Source organism: Danio rerio, chromosome 7 (genome assembly GCF_049306965.1).
Source record: "Danio rerio strain Tuebingen ecotype United States chromosome 7, GRCz12tu, whole genome shotgun sequence".
NCBI classification, from domain to species: domain Eukaryota; kingdom Metazoa; phylum Chordata; class Actinopteri; order Cypriniformes; family Danionidae; genus Danio; species Danio rerio.
The window spans coordinates 10,132,501-10,154,539 of record NC_133182.1 but is presented as its reverse complement, the minus strand read 5'-3'; the positions used below and the strand labels follow the sequence as shown (position 1 = coordinate 10,154,539).

Here is a 22,039-nt window from a genome sequence, read left to right as displayed (position 1 = left end):
AAACGCACAGTCGGAGCGCCATCCTGAAAAGGACGTGCTGCACGACTGTGTTGCTCTTTTAGGAAAGTTTGCAACTATACGCACCCAAAGGACCGGACCGGACCCAAAGAACCGCAGGCAAGGGAGAAACCCAGCTCGACCGTCTGCCACCGCGAAGACCCACTCTGGACCGGGAGACACACTCGTTCGCTCTGAAGTGCTGATCAGCAAGAGGAACCCTCATCGACTCACTCAGAAAGGATCTGAAGCGAAAAGGATGGCGTCTGCTGGCTTCAGGTGTGCTTATATGCTGAGATAATTGCAGATGTCGCACACCTGCGCAAGCTTACGCTGCCAATTAATTTCATTCATTGGCCCGTTCAATACTCTCCAGATAAGCGGCTTCTGATCCGAATCCTCCCATTCATGGCACTGAAGTTCCCCAACCGAAGGGGAACTACTTGGGATCCTGCTACAGCAGAAGGCACGATGATGTCATTCCAAAGCACTAATTCCTTGGATGCTGTATAACACTATTATAAATTATTTATATAAAGAAATCATTTTAATATATTATTTAATCAAGTATTCTGCCAATGTTTTTTTTCTCATATTTATAAGTGAATAATAGTATAAAATAGAAATATATTAAATAGAAATATAATTTAAGTATTTCTATTTGCTCTATCGCTGTGTACTACCCACTAGTAACCTGGCTAACATTTGTCAGACACATGTGACATGTATGCTTGAGATTTTTAATCTCAATGTGCCTTTCCTGGTAAAATAAAGGTAATAATAATAATAATAATAATAATAATAATGATAACAATAATAATGAATTTGCTCTTCAGTGTTTGGACTCTCAGTAATGATTTCAAACCACACTGAACTGAGCTAAACTGAACTGAACTTAAACACTAAAAACTGAACTACCCTGATCCAGTTACCATGACCATTTATGTGAAGCTGCTTTGACACAATCTATATTGTAAAAGCTCTATGCAAATAAAGCTGAATTGAATTGAATTAATAATAATAATAATAATAATAATAATAATAATAATAATAAACTGTATTTTTCCAGCCTCCTAAAACCACCTCAGTGTCTAATGTGACCGCTTTAAAAAATGAATTTCCCACCCCTGATGTAAACATTTAATAGATATTCAGTGTGTCTTTGATCAGTGGATCAGATGTTTCAGGCTGAATTGAGTGACGTCTTCCTTTCTTTTACATTCATGTGCTTGTGTGAAATCTCAGCACTCTCACTTTTCCCCGACTGCTCTTATTTACTGGAGTCTGGCGACAGGCAGCGCTGAGATCAATGCAAACCTGCCATGCTCATTTCGCTTTCAATAGCCCGTCGCCTCTTGTAAATGTGAAACACTGTGCGCTGCTGAAAGGAGTTTGGGCTCCTCTAAGGCAGGGAAGTGTATTGCGTTCCTGCACCTTTTGCCACTTTGCAAAACAACTTAGGTTTGTTTGGACTGTAACCATGACAACAGACAGGCCCCTCTTTCCTCCAGCCCAGGGGTCCTTAAACAGGGTCTACACCATTTATTCCCCGAGCTCTCACATTCATTTCTGTAAAGAAATGAAAATGTTAACCAAAGCTTAAGTTAAGGCGGTAGGGTTTTAAAGGGCACCTAGTTTACCTCTTTTTTTTAAGATTTAATATAAATATTATAGTTCTTCTGAGTGTGCCAGTTTAGATTCAGCCAAGGGCTCCCTCGCTTTGTGTATGGCAACAGACAGGAAGACAGAGAAAAGCAACATGAGTGAGAGGACCAGCATTCAGCCGTACATGTACGACTCGGACACAGACCAAGCATAGACCACTGTTGAGGAATCAATATTATTAATGTGCCAGAATGTGTCAGAGTGGTACATACAAAATCATGTGTCTTTGTATAGTTTAACAGCCGCTGTGTAACGATGCATTCGTCATCCGTATAGGGATGTAAAGATTGACTGGTTTCACTATTAAAAGCACTTTATTTCATCACGGTTAATTAATCAACACCGTGTTTCTGCACAGAACAAAACTGCGGCAACCAAAAGATATACCAACTGTGTGCTAGTTTAAAGTTCTGAGTTTGTACACCAAGACTAATAACCACAGACACTGGATTAACTTTGACTGAGGCTATAACTAAGGCAAGTTTGTTATTTTCAATGAAGGGAAGCGCATGCGAGGCAACGCGCTCACACTTTACAGCCGCACCTAGTTGAAATGACAAGAAGCTTCTGTGACCACTGGTAATGCAAACGGCTGAAGTTTAAGGAAGACGAAATGAAAAGTACACTGGTTTGCAAACCCACCTAAAGTTACAAACAATGGCGCCGATGAAAGCGATCATGTGGTGAATGCTGATCTGCCAGCAATGATCAAAAGAGTGTTTTCGGAGAAAGTGCTAAAAGACTCGGTGGATCAGCTGTTTTTAATGACCTGAATCTCGATAAATTGCATTTACTGTGTTCAGCGCAAATGGCCCCTAAATGTAAAATCTCTGTTGCTCATTCGCAGGAAGACGATGAAGGCTCTTGTGTTGAGCCCAATGAGCCTTACATCCAAAAATAGAGCAAGTGTGTTGTTACTTTGGTGACATTGCTTTGACTCACGCTAAAAATGGCGGACGTGAAACAAACTGAGGATGTGGTAATGCGCGCCTGTCAATCAGTATTGGTGGGCGGGGGGACCGCACTCCTACGTCAAGTTGCGGTAGACTTAAAACCCCTCCAATTGGTCCACCATTTTTATGTTGTTAAATTGAAAAATAAAAGTACTGGGTGTGTTTATATCACCCCAATATGACGGTCTATACACTATACCTACAAACATCTGTCCAAACAGCTTGAAAAGTAGATTTTTTTTTTACCATAGATGCCTTTTAAAGTACACATGAAATCAAAAGTTAACATATTGATGGCCCCAGCCAGGACTCGAACCAGCGACCTTCTTGCTGTGAGAGGACAGTGCTAACCACTGATGCCTTATTTAGACTAGAAGTGACTTTGTAGCTGCCTGTCGCTCTGGGTGGCGACATGCTGTAAACACAGATGTGTATATAGTATATACAGCACGAATACAACCAGCCTTTGAAGGAGCTGAAAGAGAATCATGTGAGCTCTACTCATTCTCCTATTAACTTTCGCTCAAGAAAGTCGCTTTTTATTTGCATAGTTGAAGGATTCTCAACTTTGTCATGTCGCTTGAAGTGGCCACCTAGTCGCCAAAAGTCAGACGCTCGCGTAGACTGAGGTCACCGGAAGTCACTCGCTCTCTGTTGAAATGAACGGTCGCTTGTCGCTTTGCCACCCCAAGAAAAGTCATTTCACAAATTCCTACATTAAAACAAAAACGACTATGAAGATTTGTTTTCCCATTCGGAATAAACATTTTAACGTTCCCTCAATTCTATTATCTGGATGTCCATTAGAGACAAGATGAAAACACGAAACGCAGCGATATCAACACGAGCACTCGAAACAGACAAATCCGAGCGGCACAATCTCTCATCCCATTCAGAGATAAAATATGTAATTGTGTCATTTTGGGCCAGAACACACAATGTGCTCCACATAATTGAAAAGGGATGACATTCAGAGGCTGACAAAAAGAGCACAGCCGCCAAAACACACAGAAAAGATTTTTCCATCTCTCAACAGGCCGTTTTTACACAGCCGAGGCCTTTCAGTCAGTCAAATGAATGAATGTTCACACATACGTGTTAATCAGTGCTGACAGGCAACATTACTGTAAAAAGATTTGTCAGTACTGCTGTTTTGTGAAAATCAGAAACCAGACTAGGTCAACAAATTACAGGTGCAATTGGATTAAACTCGGTTAAACTTGTGTTGAACTGGGGGCTCTATTTTAATGATCTAGGCGAAAGTTAAAAGCGCATGGCGTAAATGCATTAAGGGTATGTTCGAATCCACTTTTGCTATTTTAAGGACGGAAAAATACGCTCTGCGCTGCAGCGCATGGTCAAACAGGGTTGTGCTTATTCTCTTAACGAGTTATGGGTGTGTTTTAAGCATAACATGCATTAATCCAGAGTCTCATCTCCCATTCCCTTTAAGATTCAGTTGTGTCGTGCCATGGCGCATTTGCTATTTACATGGTGGACTTTGTAAGTAGAAGAACTGAACGCTTCACTAGCGAGAAAACAGTTAAACTGACCATCTGCAGTGCGAGAATAAAGAACGAGCCTCCTCCATTCAGCCTCTTTACTTTTACTCTTTACTCCTTTACTGTCGTGGAGTAAGGAAACGGTGTTGTGCTCACTCCACTGAAGATCTGTCAGCCTACATATTTAACTTAGTTTGTAAAGCACAAAGATGTGTTTCAAAACTATTCTAAATTTAGTTCTAATTTCCATTAAACCAAAATAAATGAACAATAATAATGAAGTGTGGTCAAAATATAAAGAGTTATATCCAAACACACGTCCTGTTCGTATGCCCCTCATGGTGATCCAGACGTTTTCAAAACCTGACAGGTGGACAAATCTAAACTTGCTTTTATTAAAATATATATAAATTTGCATATAATAAACAATACTGCTAATAATAATAATAATAACATTATACAAATGCAGACTGTCATAAACTGAAAAAGAATGTAAAGATATTTGTGTATTTCTGTAAATCCTGTATGTATTAAGCAATGTGTATGCATTTGGACCTGCATATGCGCATAACTAATGCGCTACATGCTGGACTTTAGAGCAGCTTTTAGTTGGTCAATGGCGTGGTCTATTTTAGTTCCTCAAAATATCAACGCGCCAACAATGCGCCTTAGCCACACCTCCTGTTTAGACCAGCACACCCATGAATTCATGAAGTGGCGCAAATGGAATTGCTATTTATGCAACGTGGCACAAAATGTGAAAATTAGGGTTGTGCTGGTTAGAAAGTAGCAACAAATTAAGTCAAACTTGTGTTGTGCCTTATTGCACTGGGTGTATGATAGCACCCTATGTCTTAATTGCCTAAATTAATCTAAAACAAAAAAAACTTAAAAATATTCATTCATTCATTTATTTTCTTTCCGGCTTAGTCCCTTTACTAATCAGAGATCGCCATAACAGATTGAACCACTAAGTTATCCAACATATGTTTTATGCAGCGGATGCCCTTCCAGTCGCAACCCAATACTGAGAAACACCCATTCACTCTTACATTCACACTCATACACTACGGACAATGTAACTTATTCAATTCACCTGAAGCGCATGTCTACGGACTGTGGGGGAAACCTGAGCACCCGGAGGAAACCCACGCCAACACAAAGTAAACAAGCTAAACTCCACATAGAAATGCCAACTGACCCAGTCAGGGCTTGAACCAATAACCTTCTTGCTGTGTGGCGATCGTGCTACCCACTGTGCTACCGTGATACCTAAGCTTAAAAATGTATATATTTTTTGTTTGATTAGATATAGTAAGAAAACCTAAAAAATAATGGAAAACCATAAACAAAATAAACAAAAACAATGTAAGTAGAAATCGCATTGACTACAAGTGAAAAAAAATTGGTTAATTAAATTTATATTGGTATAATTATATTTATTTTTTTAAAAAAAAGGCTGAAATAAAAATTAAGCACATTTTAAATAAATTTAAATTGAAAGTAATTTTAGAGTAAAATTTCACAACAAAACTCAAGTAAAAAAATATAAAAATGGTAACCAATTCAATGAAAGTACTTAAATAATTGCATTCTTAAATAAAAATACTAAAAGTAATTGGAAATAAAACTAAATATGTGTTAGTCAAAGAATCCAAAACAAAATCTAAAACAATGAAATTACAAACCGCTTCGGTTACTAACTCAAACCAAATTGGTTTAAGCATGTAAAATTAAATGTATAAAGAATAAAACTGAAATTTAAACGAGTTACATAAGCAATAACAACAATTTATTTCAATAAGATTTAAACTAAACTGAATAAAATGTTAACAAATAAAAGGTAATTAAAAATATTTATATATACTAATTAAAATAATTGCAGTCTTAAAAATAAAATAGCTTTAATAAACTAAATGAAATGAGGCTGAAATATAACAAATATTAGAAAAAAAGAAAACTGCTTTTTAATAAAAATGTATTTAAAAAAACAACTAAAAAAATAATTTACATAAGCAATAACAAATCACACAAATAAAAACAATAAATAAATGAATAAACAACTAAAATAAATAAAGAACTTAATGAATAATTAAATAAAAAAAACTAAATAAATAAATAAACAACAACAAAAAACAACAAACTAACTAAACAACCAACTAAATGAATAATTAAATAAACAACTAAATAAATAAATAAAATAAAAAATAAAATAAAAAATAAAATAAAAAACAACTAAAATAAACTAAATAAATAAACAAACAACTAAAATAAATAAATAACTTAATAAATAAATAAACTAAATAACTAAACAAATAACTACATAACTAATTAAATAAATAAATAAAACTAACTAACTAACGAACTAACTAACTAAACAACTAACTAAATAAATAAACTAAATAAATAAAATAAATAAAAACAAATAACTAAAATAAACTAAATAAATAAATAAATAAATAACTTGATAAAAAAAATAACTAAATAGCTAAACAACTAAACTAAATAAATAAATAACTAACTAAATAAATAACTACATAACTAAATAAATAAAAGCTAAGCAAACACATTAAATACTAAATTTATTTATGTAATTGCTGTCTTAAAACTAAAAAACAGCTTATAAACTTAAATAATAATAGACAGTAAAACTGAAAATGAAAACTCCTTTGTAATTGAAATGACCAAGTTCAATTGAAATTAGTGTTTTAATTGTAATAAACTGTAAAACTAGAGTATAAAGTACAATAAAAAGTGTAGTTTCTGTGTGGACAGCTCCTCTTTTCACTGCAGACACAAATGAGACGCAGATCTAGAGAGGGAACATCTGCTCTTTACATAAATACACGACATGCGTATAAATATCCCACGCGGTCTGCACCAACATCTCACTAATGGGACAATCGATTTTCCTCTCATTTCATCCCCCCCAAACATGCTACAGCAGACTTCACAAACAAATGTTGCAAAGCCTTGTACAGTGAAGACTCTGGATGCTTATAAAACAAAGCAGTAAACCACAACAGGCCACAGAAACAAGTTTACCAACTACTTCTAGTAACCGATAAACTAGAAGACATTTACTGCAGAGCAAATCTTTAAAGTGACATTTTTATTTTTTGTATTTGGTAGAGGTTTATCAGAAGGTGACAATGTTGTTCTCTGTGGTGGTTCACAACACTTCACTAGTTGCATTTTATCAACAAAAACTAGTATTATGTAATGTTTATGCATCATTATTAGTAGTAATAATAAAGCAGCTCATTTGCATTTAAAGAACTTAACAGAAACAATGTACAGTATAGAATATAAAGTCATGCTGCAGTGGAAACAGCACTGATATTGTGTCTGACTCCCATGAGCTTAGAGACATTTCGGCAATGACTCAAATCACTTATTAATAAAGTCATCTGGAATGACAAAGAAAGCTTTCCTGCAGGACTCCCAGAGTTCATCAAGATTCTTTGGATTCATCTTCAATGCATTCATCATCTTACCTCAGACATGCTCAATCATGTTCATGTCTGGTGACTGTGCTGGCCAACCATGCAGCACCTTGACCTTCTTTGCTTTCAGGAACTTTAATGTGGAGGCTGAAGTATGAGAAGGAGCGCTATCCTGCTGAAGAATTTGCCCTCTCCTGTGGTTTGTAATGTAATGGGCAGCACAAATGTCTTAATACCTCAGGCTGTTGATGTTGCCATCCACTCTGCAGATCTCTTGCAAACCCCATACTGAATGTAACCCCAAACCATGATTTTTCCTTCATCAAACTTTTTATATATTTATTATTTATTTATTTAGGTGAGAATATTGCGTCCATGCGGGTTCCAGTAGGTCTTTTGCAGCATTTGTGACGATTGGGATGGAGTTCAACAGATGATTAATCTGAAAGATCTACCTTCTGCCATTTCTGACAAAACTTGTCAGGTAGTGTAGGGGCAAATAAACTATAATAAAAGAAGTGTAGGGTATTTTAATAATGTGTAATAATGTGCAACCTTTAGGACTGCAGTTAGGATCAACCGTTCGCCAATGATCAATTTCAGCATGAGGTCCGACCGCAGGCCTCAGACTGAAACATCATCCACAACCTTCAAACGTCTTGAGAGCTTCACCATCTTAAGACGACTTCAACATCTGTGGCCGCTTGTGGGTAAGATGAAGCTCAGAAGGAAATATAAACTCTGAGCAGGAACTCTTGATGCTCCAATTAAAAGTGGAGAATTGAAAGTCATCCATAGAGGAGAAGGTAATATTCTGCCATTCAACTGCCATTTAAAATAAATACTTCAATATAAAAAAGCATTCAATTGATCAAACGTGACTGTAAAGACATTAAGAATGTTGCAAACGATTTGAAAATTTGTACAAAATGGTTCAAAATTTCATACAAATTCTGTCATGAAACTCTGTCTGCACAGGCTGGTTATTTAATGACCTTATTATGTGATGTGGAAGTGTGTGTTTGTTTCAAGTGTTTTAGAACTTCTGATTCAGCTGCCAATAAAAGAAATGACTGGGAACATTAAACAGCAGAAAATGGCCAAACTGATTGCTTTATGAATAACTGTTTTCATATACATAAAAACTAGAATAACGTAAGAAGAAAAGATCAGTTTGCAGGATCAAGCAGTCTCGAAGCAAAAAGATGCCGCTCGTACATGAAGAATAAGGTTCATATTATGTTTGCAGGAGTAATGAGTTATAAATTCAGACTGCATGTTTGAATATACAGGCAGTAGTAAGTCTCTATTTGCTCTGCCATAATAAAAGCAGCAGCAGCATAGCAGATTCATTCCGCCAAGACCAAACACATCAACAATGCCATATACATATACGACTGATTTCTGTGAGAATATTGTGTTCATGAGGGTTCCAATAAAGCTTTTGCAGTATTTGTGATGATTTGGATGCAGTTCAACAGATGATTCTTTGGAAAAATCTCCCTTCCGACACTTTTCCAGATGATCGACTAGAAGTCCAGTTATTATCTGTTGCTCTTACAACTTGGATCAACGTAGTGTAGGAGCAAATAATCTATACTATAAGCTATTTTTTGTTCTAAAAATCAAATGGAAGTTAATGAGACAAAGTCGCAAGCTTAAAAGATCCCGCTCGTACGTGAAGAACAAGGTCCATATATTATGTTTGCAGGTGCAGTGATATAATTTCAGACTGCATGCTTGAAAATACAGGCAGTAGCAAGTATCTGTATTTGCTCTGCTATAGTAATCAAAGCAGCAGCAGCATAGTAGATTTATTCCACCAAGACCAAACACATCAACAATGCCATATACATATATGACTGATTTCTGTGAGAATCTTAGGCACATGTTGGTTCCAATAGGTCTGCAATATTTGTGATGATTAGGACGCATGATTCATCAACAAAATCTACCTTCTGACACTTTTCCAAATGATCCTCTAGAAGTCAAGTCATTATTTGTTGCTCTTAGAACTAAGAATGACGTAGTGTAGGAGCAAATAAGTTTGTTTGAAAAATTATGGGAGGTGAAGGAGAAGAAATCTCGAGCCAAAAAAGATCCTGCTCGTCCGTGAAAAATAAGGTCCATGTATTGTGTTTGCAGGAGTAGTGTGTTCTAATTTCAGACTGCATGTTTGAAGATACAGGCAGTAACCAGTCTCTGCATTTGCCATAATAATGAAAGCAGCAGCAGCCGCTTAGCAGATTTATTCCACCAAGACCAAATGCATCAACAATGCCATACAAATAATTATTACCGTATTAAATCCCTCTCGGTTGCAATTACACACCAATTATTATTGTTCGTTTGAACCTTAAATGAATCAAGAACACTTAGAAATGAATTTCAGTGTTTGCATTAACAAAATTTCAGGTTTTACAAGCATGTAAACACACATTAGTACTAGTAGAATTCAAACCATTCATAGTTTGTAAAACGCACAATTTTCATTTTGAACTAAATCTGATGACATCCTTTAATTTTACGCACTATGTAACCACAAAGTTTACGCTGTGTGTAATTGCTATTTTGAACATGCAGTTCAGTTTAATACCATAATTTCATACGGAAAATGCGCTATTAGACACATTTAAAACAACAATGTGAATAAATAAAAAACACTGATTTTAACATTAACCCTCGAAGTGTGAACAACAGCCATAAGAAACTACATCTTCTATATGTCATGTGCTATCATATCCCTATTAACAAATATCCTGACAGTTCACCTCTTCCCTGTGCTGAAGCATGCACTGCAGCACTATGATAACGGTGTGTCTGCAGTAAGGTGGTCGGAGCTCATTACTGATGAACATAAAGCTCAGGAGAAGCAGAGGATGAGACAGATGGTGCTGTACAGTGAGATGTGGACCCCGGGCCGCAGCAGTCAGCTCCACTGGGGCCAAAGCAAGGTAAGCACTGACAGCACACATGTATCATGGTCGACAATGGAACAAAACTCCAGATCAGCTGAAGATCTCGGGACACATGCTGTTTGCCTGTCTGTTTCCATCTGAGTCAGTCATGCGTCACGGTAATGGTGTGTATACACATTACAGGTTCAGTACAAGTGAAGCTCAACTGGCTGCATTTGTGGCATAATTATCATACAGTAAAGTATGAATATAAAGCTCCTGCATGATGATTTGAAAGTGATATTTCATGGCTTTCTCAAAATCCTGATCCTTCGTTGCAAACCTGAGTTTTTTTCTTCTGTTGAACACAAAGGAAGATATTCTGAAGAATGTTATTAACTTAATTTTAAGTATTTGTTGCTACTAAGGATGTCAATGGCTGCTTCTTTTAACAATGTTTAGAAGCATTTGAGTTTTAGTAAATGGTAAGGAAATTCTTAAAATTAATATTATAGTTTATTATAAAAAAAAACTAAAATACATATTTTTGCATAATTTTAAGTTATATTATTGTGGCTATGTGTTTGTAAAATTTGATTTAACTAAAAAAAATGGTTAGTATAGGATGTGTTTCAAAAATGCTACTGATAATTAAGAAACCATTCTACATTAACCGGCCTCTTTATTAGGTACACCTGTCAAACTTCTCGTTAACGCAAATTTCTAACCAGACAATCACATGGCAGCAACTCGATGCATTTAGGCATGTAGACATGGTCAGGACGATCTGCTGCAGTTCAAACTGAACATGGCATTGTTGTTGGTGCCAGACAGGCTGGTCTGAATATTTCAGAAACTGCTGATCTACAGGGATTTTCACACACCACCATCTCTAGGGATTACAGAGAATGGTCAGAAAAAGAGAAAATATCCAGTGGGCGGCAGTTCTGTGGGCGGAAATGCCTTGATGTCAGAGGAGAATGGCCAGACTGGTTCCAGCTGATAGAAAGGCAACAGTAACTTAAACAAGCAGTCATAACAACTGAGGTCTGCAGAAGAGCATCTCTGAACGCACAACACTTACAACCTTGAGGCGGATGGGCTACAGCAGCAGAAGACCACAACGGGTGAAGCTTCTGTCATTAGAAGCTACAATTGGCACAGGCTCACCAAAACTGGTCTGATGAGTCTCAATCTCTGCGGCGACATCATGACGGTAGGGTCGGAATTCAGCATCAACAACATGAAAGCATGGATCCATCCTGCTTGTATTAACAGTTCAGGCTGGTGGTGGTGGTGTAATGATGTGGGGGATAATTTCTTGGCACACTTTGGATCCATTAGTACCAATTGAGTATCATGTCAATGCCTGAGCCTACCTGAGTATTGTTGCTGACCATGTCTATCCCTTTGTGACCAGTGTACACATCTTCTATTGGCTTCCAACAGAATAACACGGCATGTCATGAAGCCTGAATCATTTAAGACTGGTTTCCTGAACATGACAATGAGTTCACTGTACCTAAATGGCCTCCACAGTCACCAGAATCCTATAGAGCACCTTTGGGATGTGGTGGAACAGGAGACTCACATCAAGGATGTGCAGCTGACAGATCTGTAGCAATTGTGTGATGCTATAATGTCAATATAGACCAAAATCTCTGAGGAATATTTCCAGTACCTTGTTAAATCTATGCAACAAAGGATTAAGGAAGTTCTGAATGCAAAGGGGGTCTAACCCTGAACTAGTAAGGTGTACCTAATAAAGTGGCCGGTGAGTGTGTGTGTATGCATGCATGCATGTGATTATATATATATATATATATATATATATATATATATATATATATATATATATATATATATATATATATATATATATATATATATATATATATATATATACAGCCTTAAGGAAATATGAAAGAGAAATACAATTTTAGAGGAAGACTAATAATTAAGTTTTTAATATTCAAAACAACAGTATTTGTAGAGAACTAAAATCTCCCCTGTCACTTGTGATCATACTAATACACCCTTGCTGAATTAAAGCATTCATTTATTCTATAGTGATTTCTAGTCTCAGCCTAATGTGTCTGATTGCTGATACATAAGGCTTAAAAAAAATTGGGAGAAAAAAAAATTCAGGAGATTCAAATAATTTTTAATGGAATGAATCCCGCAGGATTTCTGGAAAACGTGACAAAGCCGGTAGAAAGCCGAATCCCCTTATAGAAAAAAAAAGTCTTTATATGTACAATTGTGTCCATGCATGCTTATCAGGACCCACCAAACCCGCTTGACTTTCAACAGTGAAGTTCACTGCATACTCCTTGACTAAAGCTGACATACTTTAATGCATGATTCATTGCTTTCACACCAGCCTATTACTGTTAGAGACATGAAGCCAGACTTGTTTACGCTTATAAACATGTGACTGTGATTGGTTGTTTGTAAGTTTTGCCTCTCTGTCGCCATCTCTGTTGGAAATGTGCAACTGCAGTTATCTGTGGAAGTCTACTCTTTAGGTGGGTTAACGATTGCAGCACTAATTTGGGGACTGTACTTAAACAGATTTTAAGTCTTGAAAGTTTGTCCCAAATAGGAATTTACTCTGCAGAATGTCATCTAAACAATTATGTAACATGTTTAGTGAGCAGTTTGCAAATAGTGTTACTTTGCTGTGAGAATCAAGTTTGAGTCCTAACAAGTTGCAAACTTTACTGATTTCATCCCCAACTTTTGCTTCCTGTCATAATATTGTCTTATCATAATAAAGGCAAAAATCATGTTTGCTACTTTTGATCTGACTGATGGAAAAATAAGTACTAAAATAAATCATGCTCTGTATGTGATTAAACATACAACCACCCGTTACCTTGTATCACATGATAACATGCCAATTGTTATTGTTCTTTGTTCTGAAATTGTCAGCATCAGCATTGTGTGACTCTTGTGAAATTAGTGTTATATTTAAATTTCAATATTGATTTTACAACTTAACCTGTAAAGATCACAGTATCGCTACTGCAAGCAGCAAGAACAAGTATACCGAGTTATGAGTAAAATTTGGTTTTCTGGTAAGCATCTGTGGTTCATGCATAGATAAGAATATGATTTTATGAACAGAATATCCACAGAGAAGAATTTTGAACTTCTCACGCAAGCTAGCCAATGATTTGCTTTATCGCTCTTGCACATTGGTTGGTGCAAAAGCAAACAGTCCTAGTGCTCCGCAAGCCATCGAAATGAATGGGTTTCAGAGCGTAGCTTTTTCTGCATACGATGTGACAGCGCAAGCCAATCAAATGAATGGGCTTCTGAACGTCGCTCTCTGTGTATGATGTGAAACCACAAGCCATTGAAATGAATAGATTTCATAGCATAGCTCTTTCTGTGTATGATGTGAAAGCGCAAACCATTGAAATAAATGGGTTTCATAATGTAGCTCTGTGTGTATGATGTGAAAGCGAAAGCCAATGAAAAGAATGGGTTTCATAATATAGCTCTTCCTGTGTATGATTTGAAATCGCAAGCCATTGAAATGAATGGATTTTATAGCATAGCTCATTTTGTGTACGATGTGAAACTCACTTTATACTGTGGGTATAGTTGGGAGGAAAAAGGGAAACTAGTGCACTGAACACTCTGCAGTGAGGCGCAGCATAGCCATTATTAGCTGACATTTTTTGTCATTTTTCTCTTTTAAAAAAACTAAAAGTTTTATTTTCGGCCAATGTGTATTTTTATTATTATTTTTTTTAACTAAACGACTCTCCACGGGCAGGTCCTTGCATGTGGGACTCATTTTTAGTTTACAGAAATAATATAACAGTGGACATGTCCCCTCCCATCCGAAAATTTGCTTTTCTTTGAACCTGATAAAAACTTATCAGTTTAAAAATAATCATAATGACGTAGTCTCCATGCTATAATAATGATGATGAAACTATTTTTAACTGCGGGGGCATATCTTTTTTAGTACAATTCGGCTGTATTATTTGTGTCCCCTTCAAAAAAAATGCTCAAAAGAAATTTTATATTAATTGTCCCCCCTACTGTTAAATCAGATTTACGCCCATGAGTGGTTCATCCATGTTTTCTGTGAAAACCTACCAGTGCCACTTTAAAAAAAGCCAAAACAACAAAACAACAACACCTTATTACAAACTTACTACTGTGAATCCTGTAAGGTGAGGACATATTTTTGATCACTGGCTATGTATGTACTTGCTTATAAATAGATTTCAGACCATTTTTAACCCCAAAAAAAGTTACAAATTGCAGCTTATAAAGGTCCAAATGAACCAAAAATCGGTGAGACTTATTTCAGTACGCTGATATACTTTTAAACGAAACCGAATATTAAGCAGGGGCGCACTTTTTTTTTTTTTTGCGCATCGTTCCCTCATAGCCTACTAACAGTAAGGCCCAATCCTAATTCTACCCCTTAGCTATTCCCCTTACCCCTACCACTCGCTTTGCTTGTTCCCGTGAAGGGGTCCCAATTCTCTTTAGCTTGAAGGAGTATGGCTTCACCACAGCCACAGTTGCACCCGGAAGTAAGGAGATCCACAAATTGTTTTTTTTTTTTGTCATTATGAATTTTTACAACAAACAAGCAGATGTTAATATATTCATAATTACATTTGTGTCTTACCATCAAGCTTAAAAAAATGAAAATAAAAAATAAATAAAAAATAAAAACGCTTAAATAAAAACTGCTAAAATTCGCTATCTATAGTCCCTAATTTTAACCAGTGGCGTAGCGCAAAATGCAGAGGCCCCCCTGCAGGGATCACTGACGGGGCCCCTGGCCGGAAGGGGGGGGAGGGGGCAACGCGGGGAAGCAATCACAAATTGAGGAGCGGGGAAGGGAGGCGGGGTGGAGCGACAACGCGGGGAAGCCTTCACAAACTGAAGAGTGATCACAAACTGAGGAGCGATCACAAACCGAAAGCGGTGAGAGCGTCAAAGTAGCCAGAAGTCATTCATTTTTAATAAGAACCGGCGGCGAGGAACAGTACGGCTCGTCTTCTTCTGTGTGGGCGTTGAGGAGAGTTGAAATTAAGTCAACTTTATGGTATGAGCTATGACGCGGTTCGGCGGCAAGCAATCTTGAGAGGAGTTCAGAGAACACAGATCTGCGAACTTTGGTTCCGACCACAATTATTCCCAAGAGTTTGATTATTGCGGTTGCCGGATTTTCAATTATTGAAAATCGCGACGACGTGGGGCCCCTTAATCACGCGGGGCCCCCCTGCGGTGCGTGCCCTGTGGGCCAGTCCACTACGCCACTGATTTTAACTCCTGTATAGCAGTCCCACAACATCCTGTCACTCACTGACACTCGAATACCCTGTCAGTAAAGTCTGGTGGCTAGGAATGAGCTTTTTACAGTGTCTGCTATAATGTTAATGTTGTTTTTTGTGTGTTTACATAGCTGAATATGGCCACTGTGTAAATACACAGTACAAGTACGATCTTATTGTCACATTAGATCGTTATGATAACATAATATATGCCTTCAGTGATTTCCTGAGTATAAATACCAAAAAATAAAGCAACTGGAATAACTACAGCAGTCACGATCATCTGATTTTATATGAAGCAAGAGATCACGATGACATATAATGATGTGTGCAGGTGCTGTAGTGCCGTCCCAATTCTTAAGCCCTTCCCCTTCACACTCGGTTTTACAGGCCAAGGGGAAGGGGTACAAAAACAGAATTGGGATTGGGCCTAAGAGTGCCATGGCTAAGAACATTGTGACTTCACACTGATGTCACCAGAGAGATCACCACTTTTAGATTTTGATTGAAGATTACCCTGCAGGGATTAATTGTTCACCAAAAGAATAATAATGTGTACTAGCAAAACAAACATGTAAATTTCGATTTTACAAGACCTTTAAATGTCATTCAGGCAGACCCCTAAAAGATGCAACGGCATCCAGACCTTCAGCAATCAGTCTGAACATCTGCTCATTTGATCATCTTACCTTGGACCATTCGCCGGTCTTCCACTCGTAACATTTGGAGTGGTCCTCGCAGGCCTCCACCTCAGCGGGACGGGACACAGGGTCACAGAGACCATGAGGGTTAGTGCAGGTCACCGTCCGCCTCCTGCTGCCGTGTCCACATTCAGAGGAACACTGCAACACACAAAACACCAGCAGAATTCAGAGTGCAACATGAGGAAAATAAGTGCGCAATCGAGTGCAAAGAGGGATGGGGCATAAGCAAAAGTGCCGGTCATTAAAACAGGCTTCCTGCGGAGTCTCACTAACGCTTTTCTCCGCTGACTGAACCCACTCTAATGAAGTGCTTACAACATCAACAACAACATGGAGATATGAAACAAGACCCACACATTTAAAAACAGCCACAGTGCCCTCCATAGGCCAGGAAAAAGCCCACAGAAATAAGCATGCACATCCTGGCAGACTTTTTTTTTTCTCAGGTCATTTCACTTGAATAAGAAAATATTTAATCCAATATGTATAATAAAACAAGCTATATTTTCCATGATATACTTTATTTAATAATATATAATATGTAACATTTGTGTATAACTGCTTATTTGGACATAATAAGTATGCATTCTGTTGTGCTGAATTTATGATAACAGATAATAAATAACTAGTAAAATATTATGTACTGTCATCATGGCAAAAATAAATTTGTTATTGAGAATAAGTGATGAAACAAAGGGTGTTTAAAAATGTGTTGTCTTTTCCGTTTGTTACAAGCATCAGTGATCCAGTGACTGTGGATTGCCGGGGAATCACGCAAGCACGCACGCACGCACGCGAGCACACACGCACGCGAGAACACATACTATTGGACTACAATCCCATTATGCACCTTGCACACACCTGTTCCAGATCACTATTGATTACAAACACACAGGACTGATTATGAGGACTATTTACACCACACACACACACACACACACATCATTGCTGAGTCTTGTAAGCTACACCAGCCTATATATCTGAATTCTTAAGCTTGTATTCTCCCCAAAGATCCTTCAATTCCTCTGCTCAGCTCCTGCTAATTGCTCCTAAATCCAGCTTGAAAACAACAGGAGACAGATCTTTTTCAGTCTATGCTCCAAAACGTTTAAACACATTACCTCTAGAAATTAGAATTATATATACATTTGTATAAAAATTAGGGATGTAACGGTATCAGAATTTCACGGTATGGTAATACCTCGGTATGAATGTCACGGTACGGTATTTATTGAATCATTTACAGGAAAAAACAAAACTTATGAAAATACTCCAAAAAAGTGCCAAAAGTGTCAATGACATACAAATTAGCCATCTATCTGTAAGCTTTGAAACAGGAACTTCAATTTTAATAACAAAAAAATATTAAACCATGTAAAAAAAAATTAAGTTTCAATTTAGTATTGTTGAAAACTCATCACATTCAACATTTAATCACTCACTCACTTGGAGAGAGATGGGTTTAAAGGAAAATTATCATATAAATATAATCTGGTAAAAGCTGGTATCTCTGGGTATTTACAATGTCCCCTGCAACAGAAAAAACCCTCTCATTTGGGACTGAGGTTTCTGGGACGAGATATATGACTTGGCCCAGGTTGACAGCAGTGGGTAACGTTGTGCATTGTCTTTCCCCCACTTGAGAGGACAAGCCATGAGTGAGATAGAGATCTCATGTCTGCATCAATCTGAACAGTGTGCTGTGTTTCTGCAGTCCCCATGATATTAGTCGTATTCCCCAACTTGCAGGCACGTGCACACACAGTGCTCAACCTGTGCAGTGCACATGCCCTTTTTAGTCTTGGATAGAAAGTTCCCTTCCAAAATGATCAAAAGTGCCCCCGCGACGCGACATACCCTCCGTCCCCGCTTTACAGTACGCGCGCGACAACACCGCTATTCAGTACGCGCGCGACAACACAGCTGATAAGGACTCGCGCGACAACACGGCTATTCAGTACGCGCGCGACAACACAGCTGATAAGAACTCGCGCGACAACACGGCTATTCAGTACGCGCGCGACAACACAGCTGATAAGAACTCGCGCGACAACACCACTATTCAGTACGCGCGCGGCGACAACACCCGCTTTAGGGTTTTGCAGCTCTTTTTGATCCCCGCTTCTAGCAGCACACTCCATTTCCGCATTACTGGATCTGTAGCAACAACAGACCGCAAGGGATTATGGCCAAGCCTGGGCTGATGGGAATTGTAGTTTTCGCTACCTCCTGTTCGCTTCATTCGCCTGAGCAAATTTTCTCAGAAGATCTATAGTTTACCGAGTCATGCGACTACGGTAATATCGAAAAAAATTTATATTGCGGTATGACGGTATTTACAATACCGTTACATCCCTAATAAAAATTTAAAAAAAAAATAACAAAGTCAAAGCCAACCTTTTCTGTCTGGCCTATTGCTATCATTTTTTAGGACTATTGATTATATTTATCCTTTCATTCATTTTCAACTGCTTTTCCGGGGCCAGGTCATGGAAACAGCAGTATTAGGGTGTTTTCACACCTACACTTGTTTCGGAACGAGTCTCGTTTGCCCCGTTAGCGCGGTTCATTTGGTATATGTGAAACCAGCAATCGCGATACGATCCGCACCAAATCAATCGCTCCGAGATCGCTTAAATGAGGTGGTCTCGGCTCGATTGAAACAAACTCTGGAGCGGATCGATTGCAGTGAGAAAGCGATACGATCCGAGCGCAGTTATATTACAGTGTTTTATGGATATGTAATAGGCATACGGCTATATAAAGAGATAATTATATATAAATTAAATAGATAAATATATAGCCGGGCGGGAAGTTTCGCGAGTCTCCCGGATGCCCGCAAATGAGTGATAATTTCCCAGTAATCTCGCGTCTCCCTTCAGGTCCTCAAACAGCCTGCGTCGTGCAAATAATAACTTGACTTCTAGTTGATCATTTGGTATCAGAAGTGGCTTATATGAAAGGCAAAGGCTTCTAGATTACACTTATTTTACCAAAAAAAAATCTATCCATCCATTCATCCATCCATCTTATTTATGTCATATCAGCAGCATTTGCTATATTAATCGCAAAACCTATACTTAATATACAATATATAACATGCAATAATATAGGTTTCTTAATAAACATGCATTGTAAAAACATACAAATAACAACACTGAAAAGAGTTATATACTGTACAATCTTTTAGTTTGATTAATAATAAGTATGCTTCTCTGAGTCTTCTGTTCAGTGCTATTGTGCTCTGACAAGCAGTTATTTTAAAGAAGGAACGCTTATGTTTAGGCTCTAATATTTCATGATAGCAAGAGCTAAGCACAGCTATCCGTAAGCTTTAAATAAATCCTGCTGACTTGAGCTCAGACCTGGGACCATTCGGATGCCTCCCACACGGTGAGGCAGTGACGTCCCTCGCAGTGCTGAACGCTGGCCGGTTTGGAGCTCAGGCAGTACAGGTCTCTGGTGGGAATATATGTGCCATTTTGCAGTTGGTAAATGCAGCCGACTTCCCTCTGCTGCAAGCCTTTACCACAGGTTAACGAACACTGCGTCCAATCACCAGTCACCCACCTGAGAGAACAAGAAAAAGAAGTAGAAAAGACAATTTTAATATGATATTTTCTGAATTTTGTTTAAAAATATGCTCATTTTAGAGCTCCCATAAAGTTTAACAGTTTTACCATTTTTAATCCATACAGCCAATCTTTGGGTCTTGTTGGAGCACTTTTAGCTTAGCTTAGCATAGATCATTGAATCGGATTAGACCATTAGCATCTCGCTCAGAAAATGACCAAAGACTTTAATTCTGTTTTTAATGTTCAGAACAACAGCATTTATATAGAACTGAAAGGTTTTGTTACATTTTACAATCTTTCCTGTCACTTATAAGTATTTCAATACATCCTTACTGCATTAAAGTATACATTTTTTATAATTATTAAATGAGCACATTTTATTGAGAGAGATGTCAGTTTTATTGCCATTTTATTCACACAGAGAGAAGTAGTAGAAAAGACAGTTTTGTCTAAATATTGTGCCAAATTATGCTATTTTCTCTATTATTGTTTTTGGAAATAGGCTCAATTTACAGTTCACCTAGAGCAGGGGTGTCCAAACTCAGTTCTGGAGGGCCAGTGTCCTGCATAGTTTAGCTTCAACTTCCTTCAACACACCTGCCTGGAAGTTTCTAGTAAACCTATAATGATTGATTAGCTGGTTCAGGCGTGTTTAATTGGGGTTGGAAATAAAATATGCAGGACACCGGGCAAGTTTGGACACCCCTGACCTAGAGTCTAACAGTTGCGTTTTACAATTTTTCAATCCATTCAGCCAATCTTTGGATCTGGCGGGAGGACATTTAGCCTAGCTTAGCATAGATCATTGATTTGGATTAGACCATTAGCATCTCGCTCAATAATTACCTTAAAAATGAGTTTGAATATTTTTCTTATTTAAATCTTGACTATTCTGTAGTTATATCGTGTACTAAGATGACAGACAATGAAAAGTTGCTATTTTCCAGGCTCATAAGGCAAGGAACTATACTCTCAATCTGGCGTAACAATCAAGGAACTTTACAGCCGTAAACAAATGATCAATAAATAAATCTGTCATGACGGTCTCTACAAGTTAAGGCATTATCTAAACACAATATGAATGCCCAATTAGAAAAATACTACTAACTATGAAATACTATTTATGAAAATATTTTATCAAATAACAGACAAATCCAAATGGCCAACACGAGCTGGAAATGTAAAGCAGACAGCAGTCTAGACAGATCAGCTCGATGACGTATAATGTCTCAGACATCCCCTAAAATCCTTTTTGGCAACTTGATAGCAACTGCCTTTTAAAAAGAAACGTAACCAATTTAAAAAAAATAAATAAATCAAGAGTGGGATGTAACTGATGTCATAGAATAAAACATGAAAGTATCTTGAGAGTTTGTGTTTGCCAAGAACCTTCTTTAAGCGATTTAACTGAAATCCCATTCAGAAAACTCTTTGGGCTCTATTTTAATGATCAAGGCGCAAAGTCTAAAGCAGTTGTGTCGTGCTATGGCGCATTTTCTATTTAAAAGGTGGACTTTATAATTGGAAAAACTGAACACTTTACTAGAGAGAAAACAGTTAAACAGACCATCTGCAGCGCGAGAATAAAGAATGAGCATCCTTAATTCGGCCTCTTTACTTTCCCAGGAAACGGTGGAAACTCACTCCACTGAAGACATCTGTTAGTCTACATATTTAATTGTTTGCCAAGCACAAAGATTTGTTTTAAAACTATTTTTAAATTTAGTTCTAATTTCCAGCAAACGAATAAATGAACAATAATAATGAAGTGGGGTCCAAACAGTTATATCCAAACACACGTCCTGTTCTTATGCCTCTTATGGTGATGCAGACATCTCCAAAACCTGACAGGTGGACAAATCTGAACTTGCTTTTATTAAAACAAATATAAATTTGCATATAATAAATAGTACTCTAATAATAATAACATTATAAAAATGCAGATTGTCTTGAATAAACTAAAAAAAGCCCCATGACATGAAGGCATG

At 37.5% G+C, this 22,039-nt stretch overlaps 1 protein-coding gene across 5 annotated transcripts in view; it reads right to left on the bottom strand.

Moving 5' to 3' along the window:
• adamts17 (ADAM metallopeptidase with thrombospondin type 1 motif, 17) overlaps positions 1-22,039 on the bottom strand; it is a 334,091-nt gene that overhangs the window by 43,243 nt on the left and 268,809 nt on the right. For all 5 annotated transcript variants that reach the window (XR_012383118.1, XM_073908056.1, XM_073908057.1 and 2 more), the window contains 2 exons: positions 19,842-20,046; positions 16,462-16,614 (listed from right to left, as the gene is read on the bottom strand). Coding sequence is in view for 4 of the 5 variants with exons in the window: in XM_073908056.1 (XP_073764157.1) it covers positions 16,462-16,614; positions 19,842-20,046 (358 nt within the window). In the remaining variant the exon portion in view is untranslated. The remainder of the gene's footprint in view (positions 1-16,461; positions 16,615-19,841; positions 20,047-22,039) is intronic.